Here is a 26,180-nt window from a genome sequence, read left to right as displayed (position 1 = left end):
TAAAGGCTGTCTTATGGATTCCAATTCTATACTAGATTCCTTGCAGTGTTTCTCAACCATGTCTTTTATAGTTGTATAGTCCTCCTTGTAGCAGATCCGGTTTCTCTTCATGCTTTGACACTAAAACTAAGCCTGTGATCAGTCAATGTGGATTGTTACATCTGGCCATGCATGGAGAGCTCCACCAAACCGGACTCCTGAAATCCACACGGCCTTAATCTTCATTCAACCAAACCTAGACATGAAAGGAGGCCATTATTCACTGCCGTGCTCAATGTAAATGTTACTGACCGGGTATTGAACCCAAAGTTTCCACGCAACTCAAGACAGTGTTAAGTCACTGAGCTAAAGCCTAGGGCGTTAGTCCCACATACCGTAAAAAGTTTTTGCACAGTAAAAGGACTGGTTACACTTGGTATAGACCTACTGTCTGTACATGGGTAATCTGGTGGATACAACTCTACAGCGAGTGTGCAGCCGGGAGAGGTTGGCATTTCTCCCCTGTCTGAGTGTATGCAGGGTGAAGCAGCTTGATGTACAAGATGGCCCCCAGGACATAGGGTCTGTGTATAGAAACATTGGTCTCCCAGCAGGGTTATGCCATGTTCCCTGATAGCGACACAAATCATGTGAATAAGTGGTCCAAACAGTATGTAGTCAGAAAGTCAAATGTTGGGATTCGTATTTATTTTACTTGGTAATTTTCAATTCTGACAGCTACATACATTTTTATTTATCTCTGTGACATGTCCTGCGAGAATTAGGGTGTGCTGTACTGAAGTCTTACTGTAAAGCCTGAGTAGATCGACGAGTCACTACTCTGTGCTGGAAATTACAACAGCGTACACACCAGTTGGAGTGATGTAGATGTCATTGCGCATGTTTTACATCTGACACTGATGTTGGTTAAGTAGGAGTCATGGAGGAGTTGAGCAAGAAGGAATGGTTACAGTGGAAACGGAGCAAGTGTGTGTTGAGCAAGACAATGACATCAACTTCAAGAAATGTGAGACAAAACTGCATGCCAAGGCACTAACCATGGGCCGAGCTATTTTGAAAGAAACTCATCCTTTTCTCAGCAGACCCAGAATAGGTTTGTTCTAAAGGAAATGGTTCATCCCTACCCTCCTTCCCTCTCTCCATTGAAATTGTTAAACAGACATGTTCTAGATTGTTTGTGTACCTAGTGACTACTGTGTACTGTATGTACAGTACATTGAGTAATTTCATCTGAGTAAGCTAATGTGCATACACTTGCCAGAGTCTTGTTCAAACTTACCAAAATAAATTGGCCTCTCATTGCAAAATCGACCCTGAGACCTATACGACTGGTGTGGTTGACATTATTGGAGATTGTCTTAGATGACCATCACAGGAGGTTGGTGGTGCCTTAATGGGGGAGGACGGGCTCATTTTTATTTATTTTATTTTTTATTTCACCTTTATTTAATCAGGTAGGCCAGTTGAGAACAAGTTCTCACTTACAACTGCTACCTGGCCAAGATAAAGCAAAGCGACACAAACAACAACACAGAGTTACACATGGAATAAACAAACGTACAGTCAATAACACAATAGAAAAAAGTCTATATACAGTGTGTGCAAATGGCGTGAGGAGGTAAGGCAATAAATAGGCCATAGTAGCGAAGTAATTACAATTTAGCAAATTAACACTGGAGTGATAGATGTGCAGATGATGATATGCAAGTAGAAAGACTGGTGTGCAAAAGAGCAAAAAAGTAAATAAAAACAAAATGGGGATGAGGTAGGTAGATTGGATGGGCTATTTACAGATGGTCTGTGTACAGCTGCAGCAATCGGTAAGCTGCTCAGATAGCTGATGTTTAAAGTTAGTGAGGGAGATATGTCTCCAACTTCAGCAATTTTTGCAATTCGTTCCAGTCATTGGCAGCAGAGAACTGGAAGGAAAGGCGGCCAAAGGAGGTGTTGGCTTTGGGGATGAAACGGATGGTACTGTGATAGACTGCATCCAGTTTGCTGAGTAGAGTGTTGGAGGCTATTTTGTAAATGACATCGCCGAAGTCAAGGATCGGTAAGATAGTCCGTTTTACGAGGGTATGTTTGGCGGCGTGAGTGAACTAGGCTTTGTTGAGAAACAGGAAGCCGATTCTAGATTTAATTTTGGATTGGAGATGCTTAATTTGAGTCTGGAAGGAGAGTTTACAGTCTAGCCAGACACCTAGGTATTTGTAGTTGCCCACATATTCTAAGTCAGAACCGTCCAGAGTAGTGATGCTAGTCGGGCGGGCATCGATCGGTTGAAAAGCATGCATTTAGTTTTAATAGCAGTTGGAGGCCACGGAAGGAGTGTTGTATGACATTGAAGCTCGTTTGGAGGTTTGTTAAAACAGTGTCCAAAGAAGGGCCAGATGTATACAGAATGGTGTCATCTGCGTAGAGGTGGATCAGGGAATCACCCGCAGCAAGAGCGACATCGTTAATATATACAGAGAAAAGAGTCGGCCCGAGAATTGAGCCCTGTGGCACTCCCATAGAGACTGCCAGAGGTCTGGACAACAGGCCCTCCGATTTGACACACTGAACTCTATCTGAGAAGTAGTTGGTGAACCAGGCGAGGCAGTCATTTGAGAAACCAAGGCTGTTGAGTCTGCCGATAAGAATACGTGATTGACAGAGTCGAAAGCCTTGGCCAGGTCGATGAAGACGGCTGCACAGTACTGTCTTTTATCGATGGCGGTTATGATATCGTTTAGTACCTTGAGCGTGGCTGAGGTGCACCCGTGACCAGCTCTGAAACCAGATTGCATAGTGGAGAAGGTACGGTGGGATTCGAAATGGTCAGTGAACTGTTCGTTAACTTGGCTTTCGAAGACTTTAGAAAGGCAGGGCAGGATAGATATAGGTCTGTAACAGTTTGGGTCTAGAGTGTCACCCCCTTTGAAGAGGGGGATGACCGCAGCAGCCTTCCAATCTTTAGGGATCTCGGACGATACGAAAGAGAGGTTGAACAGACTGGTAATAGGGGTTGCAACAATGGCGGCAGATCATTTTAGAAAGAGAGGGTCCAGATTGTCTAGCCTAGCTGATTTGTACAGGTCCAGGTTTTGCAGCTCTTTCATAACATCTGCTATCTGGATTTGGGTGAAGGAGAAGCTGGGGAGGCTTGGGCAAGTAGCTGCAGGGGGTACGGAGCTGTTGGCCGGGGTTGGGGTAGCCAGGAGGAAAGCATGGCCAGCCGAAGAGAAATGCTTATTAAAGTTCTCGATTATCGTGGATTTATCGTGGTGACAGTGTTTCCTAGCCTCAGTGCAGTGGGCAGCTGGAAGGAGGTGCTCTTATTCTCCATGGACTTCACAGTGCCCCAAAACCTTTTGGAGTTAGAGCTACAGGATGCAAATTTCTGTTTGAAAAAGCTAGCCTTTGCTTTCCTAACTGACTGCATGTATTGGTTCCTGACTTCCCTGAAAAGTTGCATATCGCGAAGACTATTCGATGCTAGTGCAGTCTGCCACAGGATGTTTTTGTGCTGGTTGAGGGCAGTCAAGCAGTCAAGTCTGGAGTGAACCAAGGGCTATATCTGTTCTTAGTTCTACATTTTTTTAAAGGGGCATGGTTATTTAAGATGGTGAGGAAATTACTTTTAAAGAACGACCAGGCATCCTCTACTGACGGGATGAGGTCAATATTCTTCCAGGATACCCGGGCCAGGTTGATTAGAAAGGCCTGCTCGCAGAAGTGTTTTAGGGAGCGTTTGATAGTGATGAGGGGTGGTCGTTTGACCGCGGACCCATAGCGGATGCAGGCAATGAGGCAGTGATCGCTGAGATCCTGATTGAAAACAGCAGAGCTGTATTTGGAGGGCAAGTTGGTCAGGATAATATCTATGAGAGTGCCTATGTTTACAGATTTAGGGTTGTACCTGGTTGGTTCCTTTTGTAATTTGTGTGAGATTGAGGGCATCTAGTTTAGATTGTAGGACTTCCGGGTGTTAAGCATATCCCAGTTTAGGTCACCTAACAGAATTAACTCTGAAGATAGATGGGGGGCAATCAATTCAATTCAATTAAACTCATAGTAATGGCTGGAACGGAACTAATGGAATGGTATCGAACTCAAACATGTTTGAGCCATTATTATGAGCCCATCCTCCCCTCAGCAGCCTTATGTGATGGCCATGTAGATCTGGGGTTGGAGATTTGATCAAAAGCGGGGAAGCCTTTTTACTCTGCCATCCACTTACACATATTCGGGGACAGGGGAGCTGTGGTGTACCAATAGAAGGGGAGAGAGAGTGAGGAAAAAGGAAGAGAAACGGTTGCATCACAATAGTCTTACTCAGCTTCCTCATCTGGTATCCTTTCATTCACACTGAAAGAATTAGACAGGTGAAAGCATGTTTATTATAGGCATCCACCATATTGCTTTTATGGGCTTCCGAATCATCATACAGGTGAAGGAAAGCAGACAGGGAAAGGAAGCAACTCTAGACTATGGAGATGTACTCAGGGACATCCTCACTCACTCCTCGTCAATAGCCTTCACTTTAGGCCGGAAGAGGAAACAGTCTGTCCACCCAGGCCCTGGCTGGAAACATTTTAATCTGCAACCCAATGCCATGTGGGGCTGCGCTCTGTGGGATTGGATAGGTAACCTTATCCCCCACTTTGTGTCCCATTACCCAGCAGTTGTAATACTCACACCAGTGTAACATGTCTGGGGGTAGCGGGCGGGGCAAGGTGAGCCTGAAATTTAAATTAACCACAACGACAGCTACTGCATGTGCTAGAGAACAGGGGTGTTACATTACACGTATGCTGCCCCACATACTCACAAAACAATACATCCAGATACACAAACACCCACGCACACGTTCACACACACACACATTTGTCTCACACACAAACACATAACTAATTTGTGTTTGTTTACTCTACCACACAAACACCACAGGCGGCCGGTGGCACCTTAATTGGGGAGGACGGGCTCAAAGTAATGGCTGGAACAGAATACTATTGAATGGTATCGAACACATCAAACACATGGTTTCCATGTGTTTAATACCGCTCCATTCCAGCCATTATTATGAGGCGTCCTCCCCTCAGCAGCCTCCTGTGACACACACACACAAGTATGTTACTGGGAAGGGCGGGACTGGCCAGCTAGCTGTGTGTTAGGAAATGTCAGCAAGGGAGGCTTACCATCTATATTTCAGTGCTGTTGAACCTCCTGCTCGTCACGGGGGTCTGCTTCCTTGAGATTAGCTCTGTTAGGATCAATAACACTGTCCTGTAAAGCAAACTCAGCCAGGAGGAGGAGTGCTGTGAATAGAATGCTGATGCACCAGAGAATCTATGTGCTCATATCAAAGCAAACGAATGATAAAGGTTCTTCCTTATTAAAGTATGTCTTAGTGTCTTTGAGTTTGCCCTCTAAACTAAGTAAAATATAGAGCAAAATGGATGAACAAGCTACTGGAGAGAGAGGACTCTTAAAAGTGGAGGTGTTGCCTAAGGGACTAAGGAAGTGTAAAGCCACAAAGATCATCATACACTCTGCTGGGCAGCTCAAGGGCATCTCCTGCCCAGTCAACATGGAGAGGGCCGGGTGGTCCCATTTTTTCCTCCTCAACCCCAGAACAGGGTCACCCAAGTTGAAGGATTCCTTCCCAGACTTTTTATGGCCCTCATACATAGTTTATTGGCTTGTTCTACTCTGGATGCATGTGTTTTCGATGCAGGGATACCCTTGTTGACAAACCCAGTTACAGGGTGTGCTGCGCTAACAGCCAATTTCATTATTCATCATCGTGTTCTGTGTTAAATCTCACCAGTTCATGTCGAATAGACACAAATGCAACATTTTATAAGGTTTTCCCTTTCCTCAATTAGGTATTTTGTGTCCTTTGTAACCTGCATAGTAATAAGGTTATTTAACGAAGATTGGAGGTTTCCTTATTCCATCTTGTTTTAATGCTTGGCTAAGTTTAGGCAAGCAATTCTAATTGGTTAAGATTAGGTTTAGGGGTTGGGATATGTTTAGGTAAGAAATGTGACTAGTTAAGTTTAGGGTTAGGATTCGAACCAGTAATGTTTTGTGTGGCAACCCGCAAGTCTGTTTATTTCACGCCTACTGTGCTGACTGTTGAGCTTTCATCCAACCAATCACATTCATATCGCCCTGGAAGCAGAGCTGCCCTCGGAACAAAAATGAATAAGGAAGCCTCCACTGAGCATATTAAAACAGGAGTTTACTCTCTTGGTTTACCGCTTGCTGTGTCTTGTTCAATTCCACTCTTCTCGTCTTTCCTCTCCTACAAAATGACACTGAGGGGAAATGGACATGCATTTCCTTGTGCCTGAGTCTGTCCAATTAGGCAGTTCATATCAACCACAGCAGCAACTGGACCAGCAGGTCGCAGCCCCTGCAATGCAGTTTGGAAAGCCCCAGGGAAACGTCCTCGGCAGACGGTCTGGCTCCCACCATGACGCCAGGCTCCCTCAGAGACACTAGAGGGAAGAGGTGGCACCCCAATAATCTAGACATAGCTTCCTATTCCTTGTCTCTTTTTATGTGTGATATGTCTGGGCTGTTTTCCTGATCACGTGACCTTAACCAGGACATTGACCATAACTAGATTATAGGCTATAACTAGGGCCCATAATTCATCCTAGTCAGTGCACACGGTCACCATTGCTCTTAATGGATCTGACATTTATCCCGTTCTTGTACTTATCAGTTGTATCTAAAGGGAAATATTCGAGAGTATTGGGACAGAGCCCAAGATTAGAATATCATTAGCATTTGCTGGTTTCTGAATGGCAGTCAGTGCTGCCAGCATTGTGAAGTTTGAATTTCAGCTATCAGGTAGACTGACGGACTGGACTGACTGTCCTACACCCCTGGGTAACGATATGTTAGTCACTGTGTTTCCCTTGTCGAAGAACAACTACATCGCACTATCCCAAACAATCTCATTTATAATCTCTTTCTGTTTCTTGGAACCCACCACAAGGTTAATTCTGCTGAATAATACAACTCAGACAAGGGCAAGTAAATTTTAAAAAGCCCTTCGCTTTCAAATATTAAACTGCTGAACGTGTGTATTAGCTCTTATTGCCAATATTAGTCCCAGTGGACTCTGCCCACAGTTTTGGAAGCATTGTGTTGCGCCAGCATGAGTGATTAACGCACTGTAAACCCCCACAGCAGGACCTTAATGTGCACTTTAAAACGCAAGGAAACAGAAAGGAACTAAAAGGAACACATTTTCTCCCACTTGGGATGATTTCTGTGTGAAGGATCATTGTGCCCTGGTGTGTAGGCAGGAATGTTTCTATACTGTACTGGCTGTTTCATTGTCTTGGTGAGAACAACAAAAGGTCTCTATAGTACAGCTAGGACGGGTTTCCTGTACAACCCTTTCGACTACACAGTGCATAACAGCAATGCAGCTTGTATGTGTACTGTTTTATAGTGGTGTGTGGATCAATCAGATCTCTGAGCCTTTTACCGGTTGGAGCATTTCATTGATTAATGATTGATGTGTATCATTCTAGTACAGTGGCCTGAACACATAATCGGCAGATTCAACTGATGGTCCAGTTGACATATGCACATACATTTGCTTAGTTTCTTGGAGGTAAAATAAGACCATTTGCACCAACGATAATTTAAAAAAAGAAACTCATGGAATACATTGTTTTATTGTAAAGAACTACATTTCACCGTTTATAGACTGCGTATACTATATGGATGTTGTATGGAAAACAATAATTGTACATGGAAGGATATGGAGTGACAGAGTTGTTCATAGTGTGTGTTGCTATCCTGTTGTTCTGTTTGCTGTTTGATGTGGCCAAAGGACCCTTCACAGGCCCCATTTTGATAATGGGCCACTCCTGGTTCAATTATTAATCTGGGTTACGTACGGTGCCCAGGTCTGGATGGGCTTCCTGCATATATGGACACAAATCCTAGTGCCGCTGTGGCACCCACCTAAAAGCCAGACAGAACTCTCCTTGGCTGGCACTGAATGGCCTGAAGTGTGGGTGCAGCCAGGTTACGGCCCTATAATAACCACCTCCTCTGGCAGACTTAGCCCTCCAGCCTAAGCTCCCCTCTGGGTTCTCCTGGTCCTGGGCTATACCATAGTGCTGACGGTAGAAGAGGCCTCGGACGGGCCCGGCTTGGTGGGCAGAGACTTGAGGTACTCCAGGTGGCGGCGGGCGTCCTCAGTGTTGTGCCGGACGTAGTAGACCAGGTAGGAGATGACCATGGTGAACCAGCCGAACATGGTGACCAGCATGGCCACATCCGTGGTCTTCTTCATCACCACGCACAGGTCCAGGTCCTGGGCCAGCAGGAAGGGCACACCCTCCGCCCCCACATTGGGCGGATCCGACGTCTCGCACACGATGCCCGTCAGCGAGAGGGGCTCCAGGTCAATGTGGGGCATGGACATCTGCAGGCTGCAGTCGCAGTGCCACGGGTTATTGGTCAGGTTGGCGCGCGCCCGCAGCCCCTCGAAGGCCTCAGGGTTAATGTTGACCAATTTGTTGGAAGACAAGTCCAGGAAGGTGAGCGAGGGCCCCAGGCTCTTGAAGGCCCCTCGCTCCAGCTTGGCCAGCTCGTTGTTGGAGAGGTCCAGCTCGCTGAGCAGGGGCAGACCCTGGAAAGCATTGCTGGGGACCTCGGTGAGCAGGTTGAAGTCCAGGTAGATGTGCCGTGTGTCATTGGGTAGGTCCTGGGGGATCTCCGTGAGACGCAGGTTGCTGCAGCGCACCGTCTTTCCACGGCCGTCGCTCTCAGAGCAGTAGCAGCCCTGGGAGCAGCTGGTGGCGGCGTGGTGGAAGCAGGTCATCAGCACCACGCTGTGCAGCAGCAGACACATGACCACCGAATGGCGCAGTAGCCAGCCGCTCGCCAGCAGGTGCATGGTGGGATATGGGCATGCTCCAGGGAAGACCAACGAGGGCGAAGGGGCAGAGCCAGTGTCAACCTCCCCAATAGCTGTCAAGCCTATGGAGAAACAGGAAGCAGGATTGGTGGAGGGAGACAACACAACCCACTGATAGGAGAGGTACAATTGTTGCAATTGGTCACCAACCATATAAAACATTTATTATAAATAGATGTGTTACTTCAAATACAGATGCAGGATAACTAGCATAACTGTGGTGAGGAGGCAGAGGGGATCTTGCGGTCTTGTTCAGCACAGTTGGCTGACTAAACCATGTTTATACTTACAGCTTTATGGAAAACATAAGGATCAAAAAGTGCCCTCACACTGGCAAAAACACACAAGTAAAAAGTGCTTTGGTGTCAGTGTGACTGATAATTGACATCCCTGCAGTGGTGGCCTATTTCGGCAAGTAGCCTAGTGGTTAGAGCGTTGGACTAGTAACCGAAAGGTTGCAAGATCGAATCCCCGAGCTGACAAGGTAAAAACATGTTGTTCTGCCCCTGAACAAAGCAGTTAACCCACTGTTCCTAGGCCGTCATTGAAAATAATAATTTGTTCTTAACCGACTTGCCTAGTTAAATAAAGGTCAAATAAAGTTTAACTTTTTCTTTTCTTCAGTGCATCAAATTGAATCAAGCTCCATTTATAAAGCACATTTCAGACATTGAGTGCAACAAAATGTGCTTTACCAGGAGAAAAAAAAACAATGAAAATAAAAGCTGAAATATTTACTACACAACAAAAATAAGACAACAACAAAAAGAATGACACACTGAACAACTAAAAAGCACCCTGAGGAAAAGCTAAGCTAAAAATGAAGAGATCTCTTTTAAATATGCCCACAGTTTCAGCTCCCCTCAGGTTCTCTGGCAGGCTATTCCAGAGGCTGGGGGCATAATAACCTCTCCATGCTTCTTGGTCCTAGGCTTTGGGATAGTTAGAAGGCCAGTGCCAGATGACCTGAGGGACCTACTGGGTCCATAACTTAAAAGCATGTCTGACATGTATTGGGGTGCACAATCGTGGATTAATTTAAAAACCAATAGAAGAACCTTAAAATGATTCTAAAACTAACAGGCAGCCAGTGCAGAGACCTTAACACCAGTGTAATGTGTGCGCTCTGTCTGGTATTGGTCAGTACCCGTGCTGCAGCATTTTGTATGTTTTTCAGTTGACCAATGGCTTTCTTGGGAAGACCAGACAGGAGAGCATTAAAGTAGTCAAGCCTGCTTGTAATAAAAGCATGGATGATTGATAGGTGAGAATTATCTGTTAATTGAATGATTAGAATATTCCGCCCTGAAACATATAATTGTATGGAATTGATTAGAATGTACAAAATCATAATCAATAAATGTGTAGTCCTAGTCAGAATTAGGGTAAAGACAATATGTCTTTATGGTATTTTAAACACAGACTGTCTGAGCTTGGTGCCGACCTGACTAGAGATTTGGGAGAGAACGGGGAGTACGACTCAAGGACAAGGTCTCCCTAATCTCTGTCGGCTGGGTAGCAGGACATAGCAGTGTGTGCGTATGGTTGTGTGAATGTGTGTGCGTGAGAAGTCAGTATAAAATTAATTGTTTTGTATTCTTGACTTTAGAACGTTCCCGTGAATAAACCTTTTTGACTATTTTAGCTGGGCCTCCGTCTGTTTCATTCGACCAGGATCTTACAAATTCTGGTTTGCAGACTGAGGAATATAATTAAATTGGGTTATGTACCTTCAGAACAAAATTCTCTGAACAATGAGTCTGACTGTATCAGTCAGAGAGAAACAGCTGCACCTTGGCAATGTGGTAAAAAGCTATTTTGGTCACATTCCTAATGTGTGATTTGAAATTGAGTTCAGAATCTAAAATAACAACTATCTTGATTGCGCATTAATTAAAATGTGCAGCCAGATTCTCTCTCAGTGCTTTGGCTCCAACAATAAGTACCTCGGCCTTGTTTTGTGAGCAATCCAAGTATTTAAAATCACTAAAACAGTCGAAAAATGTATCCGTGGAGTTAAAATCCTCTGGTGATACAGAAATGTAAAGTTGTGTATCGTCTGCCTAGCAGTGAAAATCAATGGTGTGCTTTCTGATGACCCTGCCAAGGGATAACATCAGTGGCGGTCAGTGCTGTTTAAGATGGAGGTTGATTTTCTTTTTTTTTATGAGCATGCCCTTATTTCTATTAAAGCATATTGGATGACTGTCATTCATATTCCATTCACCCAGCTCAATGTAACCCATCATTTGTATACCCATCATGAGGTTGCTACAGCCTAGCCAATGAATGACAGTTTACAATGTAGGTGCAGACAGGTCGAGACACAAATTTGAGGTGACAGTGACATTCAATACTGCCTTGCACACTCCTGCCAGCATCTAACTGATATACGGTGTAATCATTAGTCCAACAGTTGCAAACAAGAGTTTCTATTGGACAAATTCAGGTATGTTTATCCCCATTTTGTTCCGTTTGCTTCCTTTTAAGAATCGTTTTTCAACATAAACGGTGGAATGAATACACCCCATATCACGCGTAAACAAAGTTCACTTTCATAGCTACCACGTTGTATTCCTTCTCGCATCTATGCGCTCTCCTCTCACCTCTTCCCTTCGATTGTGGACTTCAATGCACAACACATCAGCTGTATGTGACCAGGCAAAAAAAAACACTACACACAACTAACATTGTTGTCACCATACTAGCTAAAGTAACGTCATAGTCAGCATAGCTAACAGAACTAACGATAATGGCGCCTGAGGAGATGGCTGCTGTTTTACGGTCCCCTAACCAAATTTTTCGCGTTATTCATAACTTATTTTGTACATAATGTTTCTGCCACCGTCTCTTAGGACCGAAAAGAGCTTCTAGATATCACGACAGCGATTACACACCCTGTACTGGAAGAAGATTTTTCTTTTTCTTTAACGAGACGGATGCGAAGGATTTACTCCCGACAAGGCCCTCATCCCAGTCATTCGCAGGAGAAAGAGACAGAGATATCTGGGACGCATGTCTGGGTGCCTTGTAAGGATTCTACGGCGAGTGGGTAATCTTTCTTTACCATTGGTACTATTAGCCAACGTACAATCATTTGATCATAAAATAGACGAACTACGAGCACGTATATCCTACCAAAGGGACATTAAAAACTGTAATATCTTATGTTTCACCGAGTCGTAGCTGAACGACGACATGAATAACATACAGCTGGCGGGTTTTACGCTTTTTCGGCAGGATAGAACAGCAGCCTCTGATAAGACAAGGGGTCAAAGGAAGTATCGAGGTTTTGCTCGCCTGAGGTAGAGTATCTCATGATAAGCTGTAGACCACACTATTTACCATTAGAGTTTTCATCTATATTCTTTGTAGCTGTCTATTTACCACCACAAACTGATGCTGGCACTAAGACCGCACTCAATGAGCTGTATACGGTCATAAGCAAACAGGAAAATGCTCATCCAGATGCGGCGCTCCTTGTGGCCGGGACTTCAATGCAGGGAAACTTAAATCTGTCTTACCAAATTTCTATCAGCATGTTAAATGTGCAACTAGAGTGGGAAAAAACAATGGACCACCTTTACTCCAAACACAGAGACACGTACAAAGCTCTCCCTCGACCTCCATTTGGCAAATGTGACCATTATTCTATCCTTCTGATCCTGCTTACAAGCAAAAACTAAAGCAGGAAGCACCAGTAACTCGGTCAATAAAAAAAGTGGTCAGATGAAGCAGATGCTAAGCTACAGGACTGTTTTGCTAGCACAGACTGGAATATGTTCCGGGATTATTCCGATGGCATTGAGGAGTACACCACATCAGTCATTGGCTTCATCAATAAGTGCATCGATGGCGTCGTCCCCACAGTGACTTTACGTACATACCCCAACCAGAAGCCATGGATTACAGGCAACATCCGCACTGAGTTAAAGGCTAGACCTGCCACTTTCAAGGAGCGGGACTAACCCAGAAGCTTATAAGAAATCCCGCTATGCCCTCCGACGAACCATCAAACAGGCAAAGTGTCAATACAGGACTAAGATTGAGTCGTACTACACTGGCTCATACGCTCGTCAGATGTGTCAGGGCTTGCGAACTATTACAGACTACAAAGTGAAACACAGCCACGAGCTGCCAAGTGACACGAGCCTACCAGTCAAACTAAATTACTTCTATGCTCGCTTCGAGGCAAATAACACTGACACTTGCATGAGAGCATCAGCTGTTCCGGACGACTGTGTGATCACGCTCTCCGTAGCTGATGTGAGTAAGACCTTTAAACAGTTCAACATTCACAAGGCAGCAGAGCCAGATGGATTACCAGGACGTGTACTCCGAGCATGCGCTGACTAACTGGCAAGTGTCTTCACTGACATTTTCAACCTGTCCCTGACTGAGTCTGTAATACCAACATGTTTCAAGCAGACCACCATAGTCCCTGTGCCCAAGAACACTAAGGTAACCTGCCTAAATGACTACCGACCCGTAGCACTCACATCTTGAGCCATGAAGTGCTTTGAAAGGCTGGTTATGGCTCACATCAACACCATTATCCCAGAAACCCTAGACCCACTCTAATTCACATACCGCCCTAACAGATCCACAGATGATGCAGTCTCTATTGCACTCCACACTGCCCTTTCCCACCTGGACAAAATGAACACCTATGTGAGAATACTATTCATTGACTTATTCATTGACCTTAGTGTTCAACACTATAGTGCCCTCAAAGCTCATCACTAAGCTAAGGACCCTGGGACCTCCCTCTGCAACTGGATCCTGGACTTCCTGACAGGCCGCCCCCAGGTGGTAAGGGTAGGTAATAACATCCACCACGCTGATCCTCAACACGGGGGCCCCGCAGGGTGCGTGCTCAGTCTCCTCCTGTATTCCCTGTTCACTCATGACTGCATGGCCAACCCCATCATTAAGTTTACCAATTACACAACAGTGTTAGGCCTGATCACCGACAATGACAAAACAGCCTCTAGGCTGGAGGTCAGAGGCCAGACCATGTGGTGCCAGGACAACAACTTCTCCCTCAACGTGATCAAGACAAAGGAGATGATTTTGGACTACTCGAAAAGGAGGAGCGAGCATGTCCCCATTCTCATCGACGGGGCTGTAGTGGAGCAGGTTGAGAGCTTCAAGTTCCTTGATGTCCACATCAACAACAAACTATCATAGTCCAAACACACCAAGACAGCCGTGAAGAGGGCACGACAAAGCCTATTCCCCCTCAGAAGACTGAAAAGATTTGACATGGGTCCTCAGATCCTCAAAACGTTCTACAGCTGCACCATAGAGAGCATCCTGACTGGTTGCATCACTGCCTGGTATGGCAACTGCTCGGCCTCCGACCGCAAGGCACTACAGAGAGCAGTGCGTACGGCCCAGGACATCACTGGGGCCAAGCTTCCTGCCATCCAGGACCTCTATACCAGGCGGTGTCAGAGGAAGGCCCTAAAAATTGTCAAAGGCTCCAGCCACCCTAATCATATACTGTTCTCTCTTCTACCGCACGGCAAGCGGTACCGGAGTGACAAGTCTAGGTCCAAAAGACTTAACAGCTTCTACCCCCAAGCCATAAGACTCCTGAACAGCTAATCAAATGGCTACCCAGTCTATTTGCATTGCCCCCCTCCCACCCCCATATTTACGCTGCTGCTACTCTGTTTATTATCTATGCATAGTCACTTTACCTCTACCTACATATTACCTCAACTAACTGGTGCCCCCACACATTGACTCTGTACCGGTACCCCCTGTATATAGCCTCGCTATTGTTATTTTACTGCCGCTCTTTAATTATTTGTTACTTAACACTTATTTTTCTTAAAACTGCATTGTTGGTTAAGGGCTTAAGGGCTTGTAAGTAAGATTTCACTGTAAGTTCTACACCCGTTGTATTCTGCGCATGTGACAAATACAATTTGATTTGATTAACGAGTTAGTAAACCCGCTACAATCATGCAGTAATGTTACAGTGTACAGTCAGTAAGTAGTTACACTGGCGGGCCACAGTGGCAATACCTCTGTAAAACTAAAAGCATACCTTGACTTGGAAGAGTTCCAGCGTTGTGTTGGAAAGTCAAAGCCAACTAGCTAACATACCATCCCTCTGTTTGAGCAGGGTGTTTCAGTAAGCTAAACTAGCTAGCTGCATTTGCTAACTAAGTAAGTGCAACTGAAAAAAAGGAAAAAAATCTATATTTCTCTCTTGCTTCTCCGTCATTTTGGAAGAAATGAATTTGTTCAAAACTGTTCAACTACTGTCTTCCTCTCTGAGTCAACTACTCACCACATTTTATACACTGCAGTGCTAGCTAGCTGTAGTTTATGCTTTCAGTACTAGATTAATTACTTGATCCTTTGATTGGGTGGACAACATGTCAGTTCATGCTGCGAGAGCGCTGATAGGTTGGAGGACGTCCTCCGGAACGTAAGTCTATGGAAGGGCGTGAGAACCATGAGCCTCCTAGGTTTCGTATTGAAGTCAATGTACTCAGAGGAGGACGGAAGCTAGCTGTCCCATGGCTACACCATGATGCTACCCTACAGAGTGCTGTTGAGGCTACTGTAGACCTTCTTTGCAAAATAGTGTGTTTTAATCAATTATTTGGTGACGTGATTATATTTAGTATAAGTTTATCTAAAAAGGATAACTTCAATGTTTTACTATTTTTATTTTTATGAAAATCACTGAGGAGGATGGTCCTCCCCTTCATCCTCTGAGGAGCCTCCACTGGGTAACATATATAAACTGAACAGTACCGGACCCAAATATCGATCCTTGTGAAATGCCACGTGATATATATTTTCTCTGAGTTATGTTCACCAAGGATGACAAAAAAAAACAACTCTCAACCAGTTAAATAGGTCCTAAACTATTTTAGAACTGTACCGCAGAGACCAGCCCACCTCTCCAGTCTGTCCAGATGAACATAATGGTCAACAGTGTCGAATACAGCACTTAAATCTAAGAGAATAAGGACAAAGAGATGTTTGGTATCTGTGTTGGCTGTAAGATAATTTACCACTTCAACTAAGGCTGTGTGCAGATTGGAATGTTTCTCAAATACAGCTGGCACTTATAAAACAATTTAGCTGTTTGAACACCAGTTTCTCCAGAATTTTGCTTAAGAATGGAAGGTTGGAGATTGCTAAGAGCTGAAGAATCTAGATTACTTTTCTTCAGAAGGGTTTTCACCATAACAGTTTAGTGGAGTGGGGAAAGTGCATGTGAACAGGGAGTGATAAACAATAGCTTGCACTTCTTCAGATTTGCAATTAAAAACAGTTTTGAAGAAGAGGATAGGATCGAGAAGGCAGGTAGAAGGCTTAAGTTGAAATATCACTTTCCTGGGCATGTCTGTGTCAAACAGGGGGAATAAATCCATAGTCCCTTTGCGTGGTAAGCTAGGGTACATATCAAACTTCTCACTGGGTCTTGCTTGACTGATAAGAACCAAAATTAGGCTGGGTATCTCTGAAATATGCCGTAAACTCATCACATTTAGATGTGAAGGAAAGTTTACATAGGTTTGGGGGGGGTACGATTTATCAGGCAATCAATTGTTGAGAAGAATTATTCTGATTAATAGTGATCAAGTTAGAAAAATTTGCCCCTCTGGCATTTCTAATTGCCTTGTTATATATGCCAAGTTGCTCTTTCAGAATATCATAATGGACCTGCAACGTTGACTTTATCCACTTCCGCTCTGCCTTAATGCAATTTATCTTTAATGTATTAGTTTCCTCGCTCATTCAAGGGGCTCTCTGTTAGGATGTGGTCTTTTTCAACTTTACTGGAGCATCAATAGTAGCCCTTAATTTGCTCTTAAAGTTAACAACTAAATCATCACAAGAGGGGGGCAGAATAGGTGGTGGGGTTTTGTTCATACACAATCAAATCTGTAGGAACTTTAGAGGTAAAATAGCATTTCTTAATAATGCATTCAGTATTACCCTATGCTATGGTAGTAAAGGTAGTACAAAAGGTAGTAAAAAATACACAGTGATTATCAGATAAAGCAACATCAACAATATTGGATATGTCAATACAAAGCCCCTTGGTAATAACCAGGTCCAGAGTATGGCCGTGGTTATGGGTGGGCCCAGCAACATGTTGGATAAAGTCCATAGAGCTTAAAAGATTAATAAATTCAATGGCCTTGGAGTCAGTTTCTTGGTCAAGATGAATATTAAAATCACCCAACACAATGATTTTATCATAGTTCTCAAGGACAATATAGAGTAGTTCAGATAAATCAGTAAAGAAAGTGGGTCAGTGCTTTGACGACCTATACAGGGTTATGGCCAGCACTGGTGTCTGAGATTTAAACAGTATAGCATGATGCTCAAAAGACCCAAATATCACCAAACAAAATGTCCTTACAGCTGAGAGCATTAGAAAAAATAGAGGCTGTCCTCACACCCTTTTCCCCTTTTCTGATAGAGTATGAAAAGCTGTAGTCCAGGGGGAGGCTTCAATAAGAGCGGCACTACAGTCTGATGACAGCCATGTTTCAACAAGGAACATGCAATCAACTTGGCATTCAGGGGCCTCCCGAGTGGCGCAGCGGTCAAATGCACTGCATCGGAGTGCTAGCTGCGTTACTACAGATCCTGGTTTGATACCGGGTTGTGTCGCAGCCGGCCGTGACCGGGAGACCCATGAGGCGACGCACAATTGGCCCATCTTTTCAGTGTCCTGAGGGGGGAAAGGTTCTGTCGTGACCTCTTCAGGACTGTCTTGGTATGTTTGGAACATGATAGTTCGTTGGTGATGTGGACATCAAGGAACTTGAAACTCTCGACCCGCTCCACTACAGCCTCGTCGATGTTAATGGGGGCCTGTTCGGCCCACATTTTCCTGTAGTCCACAATCAGCTCCTTTGTCTTGCTTACATTGAGGGAGAGGTTGTTGTTCTGGCACCACACGGCCAGTTCTCTGACCTCCTCCCTATAGGCCATCTCATCATTGTCGGTGATCAGGCCTACCACTGTTGTGTTGTCAGCAAACTTAATGGAGGGTGTTGGAGACGTGTTTGGCCATGCAGTCATGGGTGAACAGGGAATACAGGAGGGGACTAAGTACACACCCCTGTGGGGCCCCAGTGTTAAGGACCAGCATGGCAGTGCTGAGCTGTAGTCAATGAAAAGCATTCTCACATAGGTGTTCCTTTTGTCCAGGTGAGAAAGGGCAGTGTGAAGTGTGATTGAGATTGCATCATCTGTGGATCTGTTGGGGCGGTATGCGAATTGGAGTGGGTCTAGGGTGTCCGGGAGGATGCTGTTGATGTGAGCCATGATCAGCCTTTCAAAGCACTTCATGACTACCGACGTGAGTGCCACGGGGCGGTAATCATTTAGGCAGGTTACCTTCGCTTACTTGGGCACAGGGACTATGGTGGTCTGCTTGAAACATGTAGGCATTACAGACTCGGTCAGGGAGAGGTTGAAAATGTCAGTGAAGACACTTGACAGTTGAGTACATGTCCTGGTAATCCGTCTGGCCCAGCGGCTTTGTGAATGTTGACCTGTTTAAAGGTTTTGTTCACATCGGCTACTGAGAGCGTTCAGTGCCACAACTGTGTTCAGTAGGCTAATCCATAAACTGTTTACGCACTCAGAACCGGGGTCAGTGCAAACAACACTGAGCTAACAACTTGTTAATGAGTCCTGTAATTTACACTTTTTATGTAGCATGTAAGCTTCTAAAAAATAATCTGTCCTTTTACCCGAACACCCTTCATTAATACCTGAACACCAACCATCTGCTATCCCATTACTAATCCTCTTAAGGAAAAACTCACTTAACATCAATGGAATGTAATTGTATTTTGGCCACCCAACAGCATTGTAAGGCTACATGCTAAAGCTAAAAAAGGCAACAAAGGCAACCCAAACAGCCTTAGCATGTTGTGCTAGCAGCTATATCCTCTCCTGTAAAAATAATTTAACTTAAACTCTCGGACTTCGGTTGGTTCTTTAAAATGGCTGGAGACCATAGCAAGATCCATTTACCAAGATTTAAAAAATGAAATCGATCTCTAAGTACCTCTTAGGATCACATGACTGGGGGAGTCGTCTAAGGGACGCATCCTAATAAGTCTCATTGCAATAGGCCAGACCAGTTGAAAGTTCAAGACCGTCCCGATCAGCCCTGACCTCCTTTCAAAGACACTCAGATGATTATCCCCATTTCTTTATTAAAGCCAAACAAAGAAGATATAGTGGAACAGCACTGACTACAGATAAGACAAAATGCTCAAGGATATGAAAAGGATGCCTAAAGTGTTACTGTGTAAGAAAAGCGGTGGTTTTCCCACCATGATCCATGCTGCCCTGATGAGGTGGAGCTGTGGGGAACCAAGGAAACTGGACACATGAGGAGAGAGAGAGAGAAAAAAAGAGAGATCTGAGGAAAATAGGTAACAGGACAATGGAGAAGAACACAGAGGAAGGCCCACTGAAAAGAGATTAATGAGATGCATCGGAGGAAAGAGGGAGATATTAGCATGTCATGGGCTGAGGAGGACAGCTGTTAATGAAAAGCGGAGGTTGGAGGGATGACGGAGGGAAGGATGTGGTGATGGAGAGACGAAAGTGAGTGAGGGAAAAAGCTATGGGACAACAAGAGGAGAGAAAGGGAGCAACACCAACCTCATTAAATCAAATGATCAATAAAATCAGGTTAAGCTATAAAGACATCAACAACCCAACTATAAATTACCTCTCCTGCTTTTAAATTTACACTGTGCTCAAGACAAGTGCCCAGAGGTCAGTTTTGGCAGTTCATAAATTGACTGCAGTCAATGTTAGAATAATAGGCTACATCTCAGGCACCAAGTGCGCAAGAGCAATAATTTAGATATGACGCAAATTTAGGACCTAACTCAGCAAAACCATTATAATCCTGAAGGAATAGAACTACAATGTCCTCAAAGCAAAGGATTGTCAAAGTTGTTCAAGTATTATTTTGTTGTGATTGTTCATTGTATTATCATTCTGTCCAGACAACCAATGATAGACAAGTTAGGCCTATGTAGGTCATGAGGATGAGACAGAAAGGGAGGTGAGGAGAGAGGAAGCACAGAAGAACAAATACAGCTTTGAGGGAAATATCTCAATGTTATGTTGAGATGCAGACACTTAAATATGAGTCTAACCATATTACCATGCTCTCCCAACTCTGTTCCTATCCACCCCAATTATGAACACATTTCGGTCGGTTTAGGGACTCAGATTATTGTTGCCTGATTTCCATTGAAAGCCTTCATGCATTTATTCCCAGAATTATATATTATAGTACTGGTGCTTGCCTAGCCAGCCATGTGTTAGAGAAACAGGAACACACGTTTTCGTTAGAGGCCATCTACGGTTCAAACAATAACAAAGTGCGCCACCCAGCCACTGTTTTAGTAAAGAGCGGAGGGATGGGCTGGAGAAATTGAACCACTCTCAAATGTATAGACAGACCTATGAATCCAAGGACTGACCATGCTTAATATCATTTTTCCCCCCAAGAACCAAATGGGTACATATCCTTCATTTAAAAGTCAAAAAAATGTATTTAGCAATTTTGAACCGTTAAGCAGAACATAATTTTGATTAATCGACATGGCAATTTAGAGCTGCAGGAATGAATTTCCATTTTGAACTTGACCCCTGTGGTATCAACTAAAATTGAAGCAATAATTAAAGGATTAATAATCAAGTTTATTATTTAAGTTCAGTTCACTTTGAAGGGTATTCTGACATACAATAAATGTATAAATACAAATCATTTTTAGGCTATTAATCTACTATTTTTTACCTACATACAAATATTTTACCTGCACCTTTACCTGCACTATTTTCATTGTAAGCAACAAGCGTGTCAATAATAAACTCTTACTGAGTGTAGACTAGACCAATGCCTCCTGGGGAATTGATAGCCTATCGAAGTTAGTCTTCTATCTTGTCAGGCTAAATACCGTAGGTAATAAGCTACTGTTTGCCCCATTCTTCAACAAGCATTTCTGGAGCCTGAATGTATTAAACAAGCTGCAGTTATTTCCACAATCATAAAAGCCTTATAGTAGCCTATATCACCGCATGCTGTGTTTATTAACAGTAGATGTAAACGTATGTCTATGAAATGCATGCATTTTGAATAACATGCAGAAAAGCATTACTTACATCTTTAACGTTCTCCCCCTCCTTCGCATGGCGTGTGACACTCAACAGAATCACTTTAGTTTCAAGACGCCCACTTTCAAATCTTCAAAATAGATCATTATTCATTCCACTCCAAACTGGAATTCGGTCACTATTTTCGGTCGCTTCCATGGGGTCCTCTGTTGCATATCGCCAAACCAACGGCGCGCAATGCACCTTGAATTGAGTGCTTGCTCAATGCAGCTTTTTAGTTTCCACGCAACCAGAAAACTAACATTGCTGTAGCCATCGGGAAATTGGCAGGGACACAACACGCGAGTGTACGACGCCTATGGAGGGTTTCATCCAAGTGTGATCCTGCCAATTATGACAAATAATTATAGTGCAAGTGCAGCCACGGAGCGGAATATATTTTAGACACTGAAAAGACAGCGTTTGGCTACTGACAGCTGAAATCATTGTCCTAAGTGGGCACATAATAATGAAACTCCATTTGTTTGGTATTATACTCTTGTCTTCCAAGAGCTTGTGTTTTGACCAACAGTTTACGGATTTGAATATATATTTGAGTTGTATTAGAACACACACACATACAGACACACTCACTCATTGATTCTTTAACAATCTAACTTATAAATGCCTCATGAGCTTAGTTCAACTGTCATTCCCCATCAGAGCCCAAGATATAAGCTTGTGGCTCTCCAATATTTGTAAATAAAGTCAATGTAAACAAACAGTGTATAGCTTCAAAACATGGTTCAAACTATCATTTTCATCTCATGGATGGTCAGTCCTTCCATCCATAGGTCCATCTATACATTTGAGTGGTTACAGCCCCATCTCTGAGCTAATTACCAAAAACACTGGCTTTGTTATCGTTTGAACTGCAGATTGCCCTTTTAAGAAAGTGGGGTTTGACTAATCATGTTTGATCTGCAGGTTATTGTTCCAGTACTGTGTTGCCAGTGCTGTCTCCGGGCCTCTTCCTGTGTGTTGCCAACCGATAAGGAAGCCATCCAATCAAAACCACACTGTGATAACAGACACAGGCTGGGGCCCAAGAGTGGCTGCCAAGCAAAAAGGGTATTAATGGAATTTAAATCAATCAAAACACCCCATGTAAGTCCCCCTCAATGTCTCCTCAAACCATCAAATCAGTGTCAATGACAGGATGTGTGTGTGTAACTGAGTTACGAATGTATGTTGCTTTTACAAAATAGCTCAAGAATAGACTTGATAGGAATTAATTTGTGTTTTATCACCCGGGAAGACTAAAGATGCTATTGTGTATGCATTGGCCACATAATTACAGTGCTCAGCGAGAGTGGATTATGCTGCTTTTCCTCGTCAATTAGGTACGGATTAGATACGAGGATGAGCATATGAAGATGAAACAGCAGAAAATGCGACAAGTTTCTTATCATCGACAGGAGACGCGTCCCAAATGGCACCCTATTCCCTGTATGGTGCACTACATAGGGAAAAGGGTGCCATTTGGGATGCAGACAGAGGGGAGAGGAGGAGATAGCAGCACTTCCAGTCAGTCAAATGCCTTGCCTTCATCTTCTGCATGCAGCATCAGATTACTTCAAACGGCCCGCAATGGTGGACCTATGCATTCTGCATTAACAGAGTGTACCAAACAGTGGAGGCCGCTGAGGGGAGGACGGCTCATAATAACATCTGGAACGGAGCAAATGGAATGGCATCAAACACCTGGAAACCAAGTGTTTGATGTTATTGATACTGTACCTTTCCACTTATTCCACTCCAGCCATTACCACCTGCCTGCCCTCCCCAATTAAGGAGCCACCAACCTCCTGTGATACCTAATACTGATAGACTACCCTCCAAGTGCTCCAACTCCTTCAAGTGAATCAAAGTTAATTCTCCCCTCTTTGATCCAATCAGCTGAGCCTCTAAGGAGGAAAAGTTGCCTGGATCGCTTCCATCAACATGGTGGTACTGGAGTGCTGCTAAGTGTGAACTCAGCTGAGGTGCATACTGAAGTTGCTGTAATGTATTAACAATGGAACGTTGTGCCAAGATTAGCGAGGCTACGCTTCGCTCTCTCTGGCACAAGAACAAAAGGAGAGTAATTAATGAGATCCAGGGTCTGTGGTCCTCCCCTCTGTCTCTCTCTCTCTGTCAATCTTTCTTTCTCTCGCTCTGCTTGTCCCTCTCTCTCTCTTTGTCTCTTTCTCACCCTCTCTCTCTTTCTCTCTGTCTCCTCACTGCTCCCAGCTCACTCCAAGATCAAAGCCGTGGCTTGTCTTTGTGAGCATGACAGTACTTCCAACTTATTTATTTCCCTGGCAGTTAATTTAAAAAAAAATCTAAAGCGACAAGAGTATATAAAAATAATTCCCCCCACCACCTTGGGGAACAGAGTTACTGCAGGTCAGCCTATCTGTGAGGAACGCTTGCATCAAAGTCTACAATGCAATTAAACAATGCACCTCACTGTGGAAATTGGACATACACTGCTCAAAAAAATAAAGGGAACACTTAAACAACACAATGTAACTCCAAGTCAATCACACTTCTGTGAAATCAAACTGTCCACTTAGGAAGCAACACTGATTGACAATAAATTTCACATGCTGTTGTGCAAATGGAATAGACAAAAGGTGGAAATTATAGGCAATTAGCAAGACACCCCCCAAAAAGGAGTGATTCTGCAGGTGGTGACCACAGACCACTTCTCAGTTCCTATGCTTCCTGGCTGATGTTTTGGTCACTTTTGAATGCTGGCGGTGCTCTCACTCTAGTGGTAGCATGAGACGGAGTCTACAACCCACACAAGTGGCTCAGGTAGTGCAGTTCATCCAGGATGGCACATCAATGCGAGCTGTGGCAAAAAGGTTTGCTGTGTCTGTCAGCGTAGTGTCCAGAGCATGGAGGCGCTACCAGGAGACAGGCCAGTACATCAGGAGACGTGGAGGAGGCCGTAGGAGGGCAACAACCCAGCAGCAGGACCGCTACCTCCGCCTTTGTGCAAGGAGGTGCACTGCCAGCGCCCTGCAAAATGACCTCCAGCAGGCCACAAATGTGCATGTGTCAGCATATGGTCTCACAAGGGGTCTGAGGATCTCATCTCGGTACCTAATGGCAGTCAGGCTACCTCTGGCGAGCACATGGAGGGCTGTGCGGCCCCACAAAGAAATGCCACCCCACACCATGACTGACCCACCGCCAAAACGGTCATGCTGGAGGATGTTGCAGGCAGCAGAACGTTCTCCACGGCGTCTCCAGACTCTGTCACATCTGTCTCATGTGCTCATGTGCTCAGTGTGAACCTGCTTTCATCTGTGAAGAGCACAGGGCGCCAGTGGCGAATTTGCCAATCTTGGTGTTCTCTGGCAAATGCCAAACGTCCTGCACGGTGTTGGGCTGTAAGCACAACCCCCACCTGTGGACGTCGGGCCCTCATACCACCCTCATGGAGTCTGTTTCTGACCGTTTGAGCAGACACATGCACATTTGTGGCCTGCTGGAGGTCATTTTGCAGGGCGCTGGCAGTGCACCTCCTTGCACAAAGGCGGAGGTAGCGGTCCTGCTGCTGGGTTGTTGCCCTCCTACGGCCTCCTCCACGTCTCCTGATGTACTGGCCTGTCTCCTGGTAGCGCCTCCATGCTCTGGACACTACGCTGACAGACACAGCAAACCTTTTTGCCACAGCTCGCATTGATGTGCCATCCTGGATGAACTGCACTACCTGAGCCACTTGTGTGGGTTGTAGACTCCGTCTCATGCTACCACTAGAGTGAGAGCACCGCCAGCATTCAAAAGTGACCAAAACATCAGCCAGGAAGCATAGGAACTGAGAAGTGGTCTGTGGTCACCACCTGCAGAATCACTCCTTTTTGGGGGGTGTCTTGCTAATTGCCTATAATTTCCACCTTTTGTCTATTCCATTTGCACAACAGCATGTGAAATTTATTGTCAATCAGTGTTGCTTCCTAAGTGGACAGTTTGATTTCACAGAAGTGTGATTGACTTGGAGTTACATTGTGTTGTTTAAGTGTTCCCTTTATTTTTTTGAGCAGTGTATTTATACTTAGTTTCCTTTGAGTTGTTATATGAAATGAATTCCCCATGGTGGCGTTGAGCAATCTGAGTCTTTTTCCAAATGTGATAGAAATAAGCCATAGAACTAGAATTACACTGACAATGTCAGTTACCATGTCAGCCATATTGAGTGTAAGGCTGTGGTCAAAGGGGCTTTACCCGTTCTAATAATTATATATTTATATGGGATAGATCAACCTTGTTCCTAGAGAGTTGATCATATCTCAGGAGGATTCCTTCATCACAAGGGAAATTCTCAGTGCGCTATATGACAAGCTTATGAAAACGTTATTCAAATTTCTGCAGATATGACGTGAGAAGCATTGGCAATCAGGGTCGGGGTCAATTTATTTGAAGGCAGTCAGCTCAGAAAGTAAACTGAAATTACAATTCAATAATTGAAACAAGAGCATTTATTTTCAATGACTTCTCAATAAACTGAAAAGTAGAACCTATTTAATTAAAATCACTTCCTGAATTGACTGCCTTTAATTCGAATTGAACCCAACCCTGTCGGCGATGTAAAAATGATAGAGACCAGAATGGATTTGTGAATCAAGTGTTGGTGTCTGATAGTTTGTAAAGGGCATGTGGAGATGGGGATTCGATTGACACAGACATGACGACACACGGACACATCCACTCAGACTGTCTAATTTAGCTTCATCTCCCTCCGAGCCTCAGTCAGACATAATCTGTCAACATGAGTGGAGGGAAAAAAATTGGAATGTGTCAAAATCAATGCAAACCAACGTCTGATTTTTCACTTCTATATTGTGGCCTTGGTTGAAATCCAGTCAAAGCACTCATGTTCTGTTTAACTAGTGCGACAACACTAGCTAATGGACTTACATTTACTGGGCTGGTTTCAATATGGGGCTATTATCTAAAGAGTGACTGAGGTTGTAGGCTAGTGCACAGTACCTCAAAGGTGAAATTATTATGGTAACCGTTGCCATCGCCTGGCCCTGTTTCCTAATGCCCTTTCATTATGATTAATATT

The 26,180-nt window shown here is 44.2% G+C and overlaps 1 protein-coding gene across 1 annotated transcript; it reads right to left on the bottom strand.

The window, feature by feature from the left end:
- Window positions 1-7,666: 7,666 nt before the first annotated feature.
- On the bottom strand, window positions 7,667-21,459 carry lrrc3ca (leucine rich repeat containing 3Ca). Its single transcript, XM_071392122.1, has 2 exons — window positions 21,128-21,459; window positions 7,667-9,000 (listed from the first exon to the last, which is right to left on the bottom strand). Exon 2 carries the CDS (start codon window positions 8,915-8,917, stop codon window positions 8,123-8,125), a length of 795 nt encoding a protein of 264 aa, XP_071248223.1. The 5' UTR covers window positions 8,918-9,000; window positions 21,128-21,459; the 3' UTR covers window positions 7,667-8,122.
- Between the last annotated feature and the right edge of the window lie 4,721 nt (window positions 21,460-26,180).

Source organism: Salvelinus alpinus, chromosome 3, assembly GCF_045679555.1.
Source record: "Salvelinus alpinus chromosome 3, SLU_Salpinus.1, whole genome shotgun sequence".
Classification (NCBI taxonomy): Eukaryota; Metazoa; Chordata; class Actinopteri; order Salmoniformes; family Salmonidae; genus Salvelinus; species Salvelinus alpinus.
This window is presented reverse-complemented; position numbering and strand designations above follow the sequence as displayed.

Excerpts from the sequence above, each read along its gene's own strand:
- lrrc3ca (XM_071392122.1), bottom strand. The coding sequence starts at position 8,917 with ATGCACCTGCTGGCGAGCGGCTGGCTACTGCGCCATTCGGTGGTCATG.